General features: G+C 44.4%; 1 protein-coding gene across 1 annotated transcript in view; it reads right to left on the reverse strand.

Moving 5' to 3' along the window:
- The window catches only part of scfd2 (sec1 family domain containing 2), a 109123-nt gene that overhangs the window by 74451 nt on the left and 20762 nt on the right, over nucleotides 1-13910 (reverse strand). Inside the window, exon 5 of the mRNA XM_079999107.1 lies at nucleotides 6675-6853. Coding sequence (XP_079855233.1) covers nucleotides 6675-6853 — 179 coding nt within the window. The remainder of the gene's footprint in view (nucleotides 1-6674; nucleotides 6854-13910) is intronic.

Consider the following 13910-nt stretch of genomic DNA (forward strand, 5'->3'; position numbering starts at 1 on the left):
CTTGGAACTGAAGTTAATAAAGCAATTTTAGTCGAAATGAGGAAACTTCCTTGAGTCCTTTGGAGTTCATCTGTTCCCTGCATCGGCGGGGTTGGCAAGTGCAAGTACAGATGACCACGATGATTAAGGCTGGGAGTTAGGGAAGGATCAACAATAAAATTCACACAAAATCAATCATATACACAGCGGAATATCCACTCAGGAACTGAAAGTCCTAGGTGTGAATTCAGACATGACGGGTGGATGAAGGACGGGTGAAGCGTTACACGCAGCGACTCAATCTGTCTATCCATCTGAGAGTGGAGTGGTAATGACAACAGGAAGTGAGATGGGTAAGTGTTGCCCTTTGGCCCCCCACTCCATCACCTCTGTTAAAAAGGTCTGTCTCTCTAAACAGGGCTGTTAAACAGACGCTGCATTAGGCCACGGTGCAGCAGCCCAGTGTAAACACAGCCGTCGCAGAGCCCTGGCGCTGGGGGGACGGGGGGAATCTGTTCTTGGGTCTTCCTGGGAGGAGTGAACTCCATTACTGTTGCTCACTCTATGCTGTAATCCTCCCCGCCTAAACACAGGAAGGAACAGATAGGTAAATAAGACGGTCTTCTGATAAACCCAACATCTTTTTTTATTTTCTCTCCTTTCGGTATCTTCCTCTTCCACCAGAAAGCTTGTTATTCATCAAAATAGTGGAGTGGACCTGGAGTGCAGCTGGGGGGAAGATACCCGATGTATATGTTATTCTGTGGCTGGTGTTTGTACAATACTATGACATGGATACAAGGGTAAATACAGCATGTTTAGAAGAAGAAGAAGAAGAAAAAGAAGAAGAAGAATGACTATTAATCCCCACAGGGAAATTAGTCCTCTTCATTTGACCCATCCTACAGTGTAATTACCTAGGAGCAGTGGGCAGTCCACAGCATGGTGCCTTGGTACCAACTCCAGCTAGAGCCAGGAGTGTGTACCCTGATGTGCACGTCTTTAAGGTGGGAAGAAATCCATGTGCACATGGACATGAACAAGCAGACTCAACACAGAAAGGCCCAGTCGGTTTCGAACACAGAACCTTCTTGCTGTGAGGAAACAGAGCTAACCACCAAGGCACCGTGCCAAAGAGGTGAAAGAGGGGGTGGAAGGGTACTTTGATGGGTAAAAAGGAGGAACAGAGGAGGATATGACAAAAGAGAAACAGAGATGCCTTTGTCAAAGGATGGAGGGAAGATGGGGCAATTCTCCCCCCCCTGCTGTGAGAGAATCCTTGATGTGCTCGTCACTCTTATCTGCCTCGTTGGGGGTTTGGGGGAGAACCGGGGGGGTTGAGAAGGCTGGCAGTCACCAAACATCCACCTTACTATAATGAGGCTTTTGGTGTTTCATTTAAATTGTTAGAATATTATTAGGGCTTCAGATACAAAATACCAGAGTTTTCCTTTCATCATTGTTCGTCAAACATCATTTCATTGAGGCCAATTGGACCAGCTCAAATCTGACAACACAGATCAAGTCAGCAGGGTAACGTGATCACATTGCATTGTGACCAACCCTAAGAGCAGAGGACCAAGGAGCTTCAGGAGGAACACACAGTGAACAAGAAAAAGAGTGATGGATCGTCCAACAGCCATCCCCTGCCATCAGGGTGAATGTTGAGCGCCTATAAAACTAAGAAGACTAAACAGCTTTGTACAGACATGTGGGAGGAAGACAAGAGCCAAGAACACAAAATGACTGCAACACAACGTTTTTTGGGGAAAAATAAAGTTACTGGAGTACACGTGTTCAACAGTCTTTCCACCACTGGGCTTCAGAGATACAGTGTATTGTTTTGATGGCTTCAGGCTGGAACGTGGGCTCTGTGGATCTGAGCCAGATGAACGGGGAGACGGTCAGTCCAGGTCACGGCACATGCGACACTGTTAAACAGCAGGGATTTCTGAGGGAGGCCCAAAGGAGCTTTGAGGGGGTCTTGAGGGTCGTTGCGGTGGACACCACAGGCCAGTAGCTAACGGTCATTCACACTACTGTGGTACAATATACAGCAAACTGCTCCCGTGGGAGCAGGATGGGGGAGGCAGGAGATACAGGGAATAGGGAGGGATAGTGTCTGGGCCATGGGGACAGACTCCATAGCCTGGGGAACTGCCAATTACAGGCTTAAAGCCCGCCACTCCATCTCTCTGTGGCATGCGGCTCTGATAAGATGAAAGCCACAGGGCACCAATATCAACATTTTTACCCTTTTCTGTGGTGAGTTAATGATACAAGGCAGATGTTGGGTATATAAGTATTTGTTAAGTATTCAGAGGATCGACTCTACTTCATGTAACATAATGTGATGTGAAAGCGACATGGCCAGGCTGTCATTGCTGAAATCTTCCAGAGACCTGCGAGTTGGAGACTATACAGGTCAGCGCCTATAGGACGGGTCAAAGGGTAAAGGTGAAAGGTTGCACGTCTCTAGGGCAACATACAGACACTGTATTGGGAGGCTGCCAGAATATTTGGGACTAGACTGCAGTCTGTATATATTCTGGTATATACATTTATACAGACTGATACAACCTAAAGCTTCACACCAGAATCGTCAAGGGGCTGACAGATTTGATACCATCACGATTGCAGATGACAAGTCACCACATACTGCAGTCTTGCAATTCTTCAGATTCATAAAGCATTATGATTTCAAAATTTTAACTTTTGAATTTAAACGACACTACATTTTTGGAAATTGCGATTTATTTTATATAATGTCTTTTATGCATTATGTAAAGCACTTTCAATTGCCATTGCGCATGAAATGTGTTGTACAAATAAACTTGCCTTGTCATATAAAGCATATAAACCCTGGATTTAGCAATGAACTGCAATACTGCAAGAGGAAGTGAGAATGGAATATAGCTTTGAAAAGATAATAACTTAACTCAATAAATACAACACATTGTGCAGGGCTGTTGTGCTGGGAGCTCGGTGGGACCAGTAATAACTTAGAGCTGGATGTTTGCAGAGTCCGAGGCCTCAGTAATCTCAGCAGAGACAGCGACAGGCCGGGTGAGGAAGGTCACATCCACTCCTCCAGCCTCCTGTCACTACCATGTTCACTGGTTTGACAGAGGCTGACATGCACTGTGCACATTGACACGCACAGGCGCGCGCACGCAAGCGCACACACACACACACACACACACACACACACACTACACTACACTACACATTTCTCCAGTCAAAGACTACTACTACTAATACTAAAATGTAACAAAAAGACAAATAGTCATAAGGACAAGAGACTACAGAGAGATAGTCGAGAGACCGAGAACTTTTTTACAGAATATAAAAAAAGCCAATTCACAATTTTTGTGATAAAATAACATAATTCTATATTTTGCTTTATGAAATGTTGGTTAATGCACAGTTTGATTGTAGCATTAGGGCTCGATAAAGTAAATGTAATACAGTTAAAGATCTTTACAAGATAATATTGCAAAAAATCAAAGTAATTTCAATCAAATATAACAATCTTTATTTGTCCAGATATTTAACAATTTTCAATTTTCCCAGGTGGTCCTTGATGAGTTTCGAGCCGAATAGTGACACCCTGCGGGCCGAGTCCTCTCGCTCTGTGAGGCCTGTTTGGTTTGCTCGGCATGCTGGGAAGCGGCTGCACCCTGCCTGATCTTCTGGGAAGTGGTGAAAGGATGGACTGTTGAGGATCCTGAAGGAACACACCACCCCAGTCCGACACTTAATACATCCACCAGTCTAGCACACACACACTGTAACGACCCGCTGGAGCCGACCCAAGTCCGCTCAATCTGACCCATTCAGACCCAAAGCCGGGTCCAAGGAAAGCCAGACGGTGGGGGGCGAGCTGCTCGCCGGGTGGTAGTGCGAGTGGAAATCTGCTCCTCTATTAGTAATATCTCCTCCTCTGCTGAAAGTTGATGTGTTTACAACATATGTCTACTGATATAAGGACAAAGTATGGCATTACCTACAGCGATAGGACGGTCTGACCACCATGTCAGCCTCCAGCACCACAGTAGCATCACTAAAAATCAACCCCATCGACCGGTAAACCTGTATTTCTCAACTTATTTCACACCAAAGACCTTTAATTTCATAGGTATTAGGTCACAGACCCCATTTGATGAGATTTTGTCTGTGGGATCCAATCTCACTAAGTTAGTGAGATAACAATGAATCTAGGATCCAGACAGTCATTATTCTGAATTCTCTCACAGTGCTGATGCCTTGGAAAGAAATAATGGTGAAGTTGAACTATTACTCATTTCGCTGGGCACCCCCTGGAACGTCTTGAATGACCCCACATAGACAGCCACAGCCTTAGAACCATGCAGGATTGTCGGTCATAATAAAAGCTGACTAATAAAAATGCTTAGCAGTAGATTGCACCAGTAATAGGCTTTAATGGTCACATGGTGCAAAGCATACAGAAGTACCCTCCGACAACACAGGGTTATTTCAAAGGACATACAGATGAACATAAAATCCCTAAACTGGAAAATAACACATTAACTAATTTAGGAAGATATCTGTTGTTCCTCCAGAAGAGAGGAACTTAGAATTTTGCAGGCCCCAAAGCTGGGAACAGATTGGAAATCTTGCCGCAATAGAATGCACTTGAACAGCCTGATCCTAGACTTGACTGCATGACTTTGTAGCTAGTGGCCGCTGTGAGGCCCCAGGAGAAGCCTGGTCTGCAGAGCCCCTGGTCTGGCCGGTCTGGCCACCTGGCCATGGCGCTGCAGACCAGGGGCTCTCTGCACAGCCATGGCCAGCCAGGCAGCCCTCAGACTGTACTCTGCAGGGTAAACACAGTGCGCTACAGGCCATTTCACCCCAACGTTCTCTAACGCAATTAACTTTTGTATGTCCGCTTTGAGCCATAGGGAAAAAAAAAAAAAGAAGAAAAAAATCTGCACTGAAAATCAAATAAACAGCGAGGGCACGGAGGACACACAACTCATTTCACTTAATACCTAATTTAAACTCAGGCCCCCTTTCATTGCAAACACCGACTCATTTTACGCTCAAGGCTTGATTGTGAGATTTGATTTCTCAAGAATGCACTTCTGAATACAGGCCAACTACTATATTTACTGAATTACTGCTGGGGCTGAATGGAGGAAAATAAACCCAACAACAGTAGACACCGTCTGCTTTACAGTTAATATAAAGTTAAGAGTTTAACCTGGGACTCTGAGTCCCACAGTGCAATTGGAGCGGATCACTGTGGGCTAATGCAGTTACACTGTCGATGGATAGTAGAACTCTGAGCCCTGAAATATTCCCCCCATCAAACCCATTTTCTTTTATGAATAAACCAACCAGCACCTGAGGGCAGTGGTTTATAATGGAGATTTTTTTTTTTTTTTTAATCCAATTTGGCAAGGGGCAGCGGTCGGATGATTTTGTTTTTCCCTTTATTTGTTTTATTAAGTTGTTAAGTAGCTGCAGCCCTGCGCATTACAGCTCCAGGTACATAAAGAGAGTCCATGAAAACAGCGAGGTAAGCGGAGGAGGAAATGGCTTCAGTATTATCGGGCTTATACAGCCTACAGGACGGCGCCGCGCAGCTTTCTCCTGTGTGTGCGCGTGTGCGCGTGTGTGTGTGTGTGTGTGTGTGTGCGTGTGCGTGTGGGCGTGTGTGCGCGCGCGCATGTGTATGCGAGAGAGAAAATCTGTCCATAGTTTGGGAACTAGGGACAGATTGTTTCTTATAGTTGCAATGTCTCACTTTCAACCACGAGAGGGGGTGCTAGTCAATCATGATCCAAAGCAAGTCCAATGTTGACATTTTGTTGAAGCCCTTTGCAGCGCATTGCAACGTATTTGGCCATCTTACTATGGAGAGAGAGAGACATGACAACTTAATGTTTCTTAAATACAAATTTGGCACAATATCAATAAGTACACTTTTATTCAATTCTGAGAAGAAAAAGTTATGTTAGACGCTGGTATGTTTTCTAATATTCTGTTGGAATATTAAAATATTGAAATGAATTGTCTTGGGATGAAAAATAAAAAACAATCAACTCCAACCCAATTCTATTCCATTGTATTGTTTTGATTTCTTAATTGATTAGGAAATTGTTATATTGATACTTTGTTTGGAAGTGATGGGAGCATTTCCCACTGAAAAGTTGGTAGAAATTCTCCTGTTGAATAAATCTTCAATATATTGATATTGATATATAATATCTGATAAGGTATTGTGAACCACCTCATCAATATCAGATTTTATTGATATCGAATCTGGCCTGGAAATAAACTCTTTCCCTTGATTTTGGAATTACTCTCATACTTGATATCTCTCTTAATCTGTCATAATTGCTATACAAATACCTATTTTTTTGTATATATATTTTTGCTGATTTAGATCATATTAGAATTTGTATTATTCTTCCTTCTTTGTTTTGCACAACCTTCTGCTCTCCCCTGACCTTTGACCCATCCATAGACATGTGTTCATCCGCCCTGTTTCAACCCCGTTAAGACGCTGCTTCATGCTCAGAACCAGGACCTTCTAAACATCTAAACAGCTTTTAGACCATTCCTGGACCTAAATATTTGTCCAATCAAACATGACTGAATTTGTTTATAAAGAGGAACAGTGTGTGTGTTCCGCACGTATTTCCGGAGTGAGTGTGTGTGCGTACCTGCAGTAGCAGCCTCTCACAGGCCAGGCAGGCGTCCCAGCGCGCAGGGCCCGTCGGGTGCCTCAGGGTCTGGGCCGTGGCCAGGGCCAGCTGCAGCACTCCGCAGTGGCTCTCCAGCGCCCCCCAGTTGCTCCGGAAGAGCTGAATGTATGAGCCCAGCTGCTCGGGGGTCACGCGGCCTAGGGAGGGAGAGGGTTGGGGGTCATCAACTGGGAACCAACGTGCATCCTGCAGTCGCTATTCACACAACGTGTTTATTCTGACAGCAATTGCTTCTCTCAGATTCCAGTTCTCATATTCTGCGAAATTAACTGTGTTTTTATTTGTACGGTATCAGAATATCACAATTTACAGACGGGTGACAAATTAAAGGAAGAACATGAATAAATGAGTGGAGAAACATAACGAGTGCAGGTGCGTCCATATGGCTGAGCAGTCCTAGTGGATGCCGATTTTGGATCAAGATGCAAGAAGAAAATCATCTCAGTGACTTTGAAAGAGGGTTCATGATTGGGGCACAGAGAGCAGGAGCTTCAGTCACGAAGACAGTTCAACTGCTTGTGCTTCAACAGGAACATCTGTGTTTAGATCCATGGGAAACATCAGGAAACAGGGTCCGAAATTGTGGTCGAAAGTGCACATTCATGCATTTGTGCGAAACATAGGAAAAACAGAAGGAACTCTTCCTCAGGTGATGTGATCAGACTGTTTCAGCAAGAATAGAGGGATAATATAGTAAATTAGTATAGTATAATATAGGGTTAATATAGCATAGGGTTAATATAGGATATTAAAGGAGGGTTGCAAGGCACAAAACCCCTCATTACAAAGAGTAAGGCACATCTGAGGAATATCAGAAGAATGGGGTTCCATCATCAGCTGGTTTTTCCTTAAATTTTTCACCAGTCTATATTTATTAATTATTCATGTTTGCACACTGTCCAATTTTTGTCAGAATGTAAATTGTTGATACAGAAGTTTATTGCCAGTCTTTTTTCTTTTCTATTACATTCACTATTATTGCCTAACACTGCAATCCCCCCCCCCCGGGGAATGAATAAAGCATCTCTATCTATCTACTGTCCTTCCTATCTATCTATCCAAGAATATATTGCAAAATAAAATTACCTAACATTGCCGAGTTTTATAGTATTCAAACATATTTTCAGCAATGAATAATGTATCCATTGATTTATTTACATTTTAGTTTTCCTGTGTAGGAGAAGTTCTTCACAAAGAGTTTCCCTCTGCAGTGTTGCAGACGCACGCACGCACGCACGCACGCACGCACGCACGCACGCACACAATAAATAGACAGGAGTAGCATAACAGCATAACAGAGACAGCATTACAGCCTCTTTAGCAGCATCACACACTCTGCAGGACAGAGGGCGAGCCTGATACCGATAAACCAATTATCTCTATGGGAGCAGAGAACCACGTACACAACAGAGTGTGTGTGTGTGTGTGTGTGTATGTGTATGTGTATGTGTGTGTGTGTGTGTGTGTGTGTGTGTGTGTGTGTAAGGGTGCAGCTGTCCACATGAGCCAGAAATACACCAAACACATGTACTGTAAACTTCAAGTAGAGCACTATGGTCATGTCCATTTCAGACGTGTGTCTGTGTGTTATCGTGCACGAGTGGGCAGCAGTGTGTCAGGAACAGCGATAAGCATCCCTGAGAGCCTGTCTGGGAGTGTGACTAATAAGTGTGAATCAGAGGTTGGTTCTGGTTGAACCTTAGAGACAGGAAGTCCACAGCAAGGATGCGAGCATGAAGCCAGCCGCCAATTCCATAAGCAGCGTGACCGGACAATTACTCACACTGATGTTGAAACTTATTTAAGAAGAAAAATCACTCGATATCACTTTATTCGTCCCTGTGGGAAAATTTGTCCTCGGAGTCGTAGGAGTAGCGGCACCTGGGAACCAATTCCAATTTTAGAGCCAATGCTTTGCTCAAGGGCACCGGCGGAAGTATCTAATACCAACGTGCACGTTGGGTAAGGGTGGTGGTAATCCGGAGGAAACAGGTAAATATACATGCAAGAACATGCAAAAAAGCTACACAGAAGTAAGAACAGTACTAATACCAATTCAGAAATCAGTTTGATGGGAAAAATGCCTTTAAAAAACTCATTGCAATCCTTGGATCTATTGTCCAGGCCATCCCAGGAAGACTAGGTAAGAGATACGAAACCGAGGAGCAGGAGGAGAGGGATGGACGGGGAGAAGGTCTGGGGGTTGGGGGCCAGCCTGGAGGTACGAGAGGCCTGGAGGGCTAGAGAAGGGGGGCAGCAGTATACATTAACTCCCCATAAACCCTCGTCCCTCATGTTGATACTCTGAACCAGCACCAGATGTGGGAGTATTTCCTGTTGGACTCGGCGGCCAATGTTTGCTTTAGCTTGGGCCAAACAGACGACTGGAGCAGAAACAGACAGAACGAGACACAATGTGCAGGATAAAACGGCAAAAAGACCACTCGTCGTGTGAGACGTGTCATGGATGATATTGTTTTTCGATGTTTTCAGAGATAACAATGAAGAGATTTAAACAGGTATCCATTGACTTTGAGAAAGAAAACCATATTTCGCAGTAACTGATGAGTAAAAGTGACAATACTCGCTGGGTCGTCTGTTTTTCTAGGGCGCGGGGTGACACGGAGCCTTCGAAGAGAACGGAGTTGAATTTCATATTTAAAAATAAATGATTGCTGAGAAATAAAAGCTCTGTGCTGCAGTATTCTAGTGCCTGAAAAGCCCTATTGTGAACCTCTCCCGCCATAACGCGCCTGGCAGAGAAGCCCAGGTTCAACGACCTTGAAGTGCCAACCATAATTCAGCCCAGAACCAGGATCCCCGTCTGAAGCCGAGGCCAAGCATAATTCCCCCTGAGCACGGGCAACGAGAATGAGACGACGTTTGACAAAACACAATCAAACCCTTTGGAGAGAAGACGCTTGAAGACAGGAAGAAAGAGTGAGACATGAGGGAAAAACTGACCGAGAGACGAGCGCGCCAGAAAATAAACTTCTCTATTGTACGACCAGAATGAAGTCTGGCTGGGTTCGCACGCCGCCAATATCTGCTAAAAGTTGTTTAAAGGAGGAAGAATTGATATGTTTGAATATCATATGCTGCCAAACAAGGCTCCTGGCTTGAGTTGCCTATAGTAACTCGAGTAACTTTCAATTATTTTCTTCTTTTTTTTTTTTTTTTTTAGAGGGATCACATCACATCGCAAATGTTCCTTTTCTGTATTAAGACATATGTTGAATTTACTATTAGGAACAAATTCATGAATTGATCGAGTACTTCTTGACACTAAGAAGAAGAATCACTTTATTGATACCCATGGGGAAATTTCAAACCCAGAACCTTCTCTAACCACTGAGCCACCGTGACACCAATGAGCTGCAGATTCCCTTCAAAACACCCCAATAATAGCGAGGGTTTCAGTCTTGGTTTGAGTGATTTTGTCCCACTGTGTCCCAACGGTGATCGAACTCCTGAGTTCCTCCAGTGTTCCTGCTCTGGACCTGGACTTGACCTGGCGGTGTCCAGAGGACTCGGAGGTTCACCCACCGACCCCAGAAGTCGGCGCGGAGCCGAGCAGCGACCGGACGCCTCGTAACTTATTCTGCATGGACGGGGCGCAGGAAGCAGCAAGACTGTGTGATTTATGCACTCGTAGTGGAGGGAAAGTCCTGGAGTGGTAATTTACGGAGGCATGGCTGGGTCCGGCTCCCAGAGTGCGGTGCTGTGCAGTACAGTACAGTACATTATGGTGCCTCACAGCACAGCGCACGTCGGGTCAGTGCACGACGACATAATGTGACACCAAAGGGCACGACAACGTGCAACCTCTTAGAGCACAGTTTGTCTTCAAAGCATTGAATTAATTCGAAAGATCGGTGTAGAAGCGCTTCAACTGCCTCTGTAGTGCAAAAGCACCATATGCATGCAGAGAGTTACATTAATACCCTTTAAGATCTTTTTAAGACAAATTCCAAAATGTATCTAAGAGCGATTTTGGTCAAAGTGTCTCTCCAGTATCATGTTCAGAGGTAGGTTTAGGTTTATGGGTTCACAACATCAGCAATGTTGACTCTGATGGAGTGGAACTGGACACATTTTGACCCAAATAAATCCATGGATAAATAAAAATCAGATACAATGTTTTTGTTGACCTTGTAAATTCATATTTAAGACTATTTAATGACTTTCAATGGATAATTGCATATTTTCAAAACTGAATTAAAGACATTTTAAGACTTGAAGAATCTGCAAATGTATTGTAGTTAGTTTTAGTCCTTTGTAGAGAATGAGTTAGTGACTAACTGCAGATAGACGTATATCCCAGAATGCATTGCAATGCTAAAATGGAGTTTGTTCTTCTTGAGAAAAAATGTATAAATATTATTAATAAAGTATCTTTGTGTTAATGTATGAGTATGTTGTGTGCATTTTTGCACACAACATACTCACAGGAAGAAGAAGAAGGGTCGAGTTTTGCATTGGTCGCAGAAAAAAAAAAAAAAGAAACTCCATTCGGGGGCTGCGCCTTGTCAAAATTAACCTTAAAACCTTAATGGCTGGACCCGTGTATCAAACGCTAGAGGAACAAATTTTAACAAAAACAAATGTTCAGTGTCCTTGCTGGTTGTTCCGACATGAGGCTTTTGCCGGTAATTAAAGGTGGCTTGCTTCAGGCATGCACACCACGCAGCGCTTGTAAATTTCTATGTATATATAAATAATTAAGTCCAGGTAAATCAGAACAGCACTTCGGCACTTGGCCTCTTCCTGTGATAGCTATGGTAGCAAAGGAGGGAGAAAAGGAGAACGCTGTAATCAGGAGGGTGTTTGGGGGTGTGTTAGAAGCAGGTGCTGGTGAGGTGTGTGTGCGTGTGATGAGTCCGCCTCCATGTGTGTGTGTGCGTGCGTCCACCAGTGGGTAGGTCTGAATGATTTGGGAAAATAATCAAATTGAGATTTTCTTAGACCAATATTGTGATTATGGTTTAGAATGTGATTTTTTTAAGTATTTATCTTCTGTATTATTCACTAAACACAAGCAATAAATCATTCTAAAGTATGAACAACACAAAAATGGAGAAAGTCCACATATAAACTGCTCTTTCCTGTCGGTGAGGCCTACGTGTTATGATTGAGGAGACGTAAAATAAAATAAAAACACACTGTTCTGGCGTGCAGATTGTGGGCACACAATCGCTGGCACGCACATCGCCGGAACTGTTGGAGAGGGAGACGGGAACGCAAAACGTGGCCCTATAGCTCCCTCTCCGCGCCTCCCCCTCCACCCCGGGATGGCCGCATATCTCACCTATAGGAAGAGCTGGCCCTGGACAGCCTATTGGTTAGATTTTGTAACATTAAAAAATAAAAATAAAAAATGCACTATACACTACTCACAAAAAGTTCTTCGGCTTTCGGGTGAAATTTCAGGATGAACCTAAAATGCACTTTAATCTTTAAAGGTGAACTTAATTTGACCTTCTCTAAACTTTTGAATGCACATGTCCAACTGTCCAATGTTTCAGTACTTTTTGCACAACTTGCTGTTCTCTCACAAGGAGCTGAACGGCAAAATTCACAACAGGTGTTTGATCCATGAATTGACCAATACATTTCCTGGTTCAATTAGAGTAGGTATTTAAACAGTCTTCTTCATCATGCTGTTCACATTTTGACATCATGAGACCAAGACGACACCTAACAACTGATCAACAGTACCTCGCTATTTCGAGGCTTCAAACAGGATGTTCTCAGAGGGAAGTGGCCACTGAGCTTAGAGTGTCACAGAGTGTCATCAGCAGGTTGCAACAGAGATACAGAGACACTGGAAGAGTCACAGAAAGGCATAGAAGTGGACGTCCTTTGGCCACATCCCACACTGATGACGCTTCATTGTGAACAGTGCCCTGCGGAACCTGATGATGAATGCCACTCAACTCCAGGCACCTCCAGGGAGGTGAGAGGCACCCAAGTGTCACATGAGACCATTCGAAACAGTTTCCATCAGCGGGTCTACGTGCTAGACGACCTGCAAGGGTACCTGACCACACCACCAGGCACAGGCATCATCGTCTTGCATGGGCCAGGGAGCATTGACGCTGGACGAGGGACCAGTGGGTCTCAGTGCTGTTCTCTGATGAAAGTCAATTCCCATTGAGCAGAAATGATGGCCGCCAACGATGTTGGAGACGTCAAGGAGAGCGCTATGCATCAGCCACTGTTGTCACCAAAGCCTTTGGTGGTGGTGGAGTTACAGTGTGGGCAGGTGTGTCTAGTCAATACAGAACTGCCCTACACTTTGTGAATGGTACAGTGACAAGCCCATACTACCTGAATAACATCATTAATCCAGTCATTGTGCCCCTGCATGAACAACACAGGCCTCATTTCATCTTCATGGACGACAATGCTCCAGCTCATCGAGGTCGCATCATTAGGGAACGGCTGCTGGAGCCTGGGGCACCTCAAATGGAGTGGCCTGCACTTTCTCCAGACCTGAATCCCATAGAAAACCTATGGGATCAGCTGAGTCGCCGTGTAGAGGCTCGTAACTCTGTACCCCAGAACCTCAATGACCTGAGGGCCGCCCTTCAAGAAGAGTGGGGGGCCAGGCCTCAGCAGACAATAAGTCGACTTGTGAACAGCATGAGACGTCGTAGTCAAGCTGTAATTGATGCTCAAGGGCACATGACAAGTTATTGAGACATTGACATTCTTTGTTGTGGTATACCCAGCGCTGTTGTTGGCTTTTGTTTCAATAAATTGTTTGAGATGAGGAAATCACCATTGCATGCTTCTACTTAAATGCCCGACTTTCATGATATAATATCACTGTCGCGTGATCTTTTTACATTTTCCATAAATTTCACCCGAAAGCCAAATATCCCTAACTTTTTGTGAGTAGTGTATATTTATTTTTTAAATTGCAGGCTTTGCAATCTGAAAAGGTGCATTCTGTTAAATTGCAATATAGATCTGAATTTGATTAGTCGTTCAGCCCTACCAGTGAGCACACAGGGCTTCCCAATTTGTTCTGGTGTATGAGGTCGGAATTATATCTTAGAGCCTCCAAGCAGCCGAAAGGGCCCCGCAGCCACCCCTGAGTCCCGCAGCCGTATTGACACTCCACGACTGCAGGACAGCTCCGAGCCCCCCGCGGAGCAACATCCACGCTTGTCCCCGAGGAGCATAAAC

The sequence above is a fragment of the Zeus faber genome, assembly GCF_960531495.2.
Source record: "Zeus faber genome assembly, chromosome: 1".
NCBI lineage: Eukaryota > Metazoa > Chordata > Actinopteri > Zeiformes > Zeidae > Zeus > Zeus faber.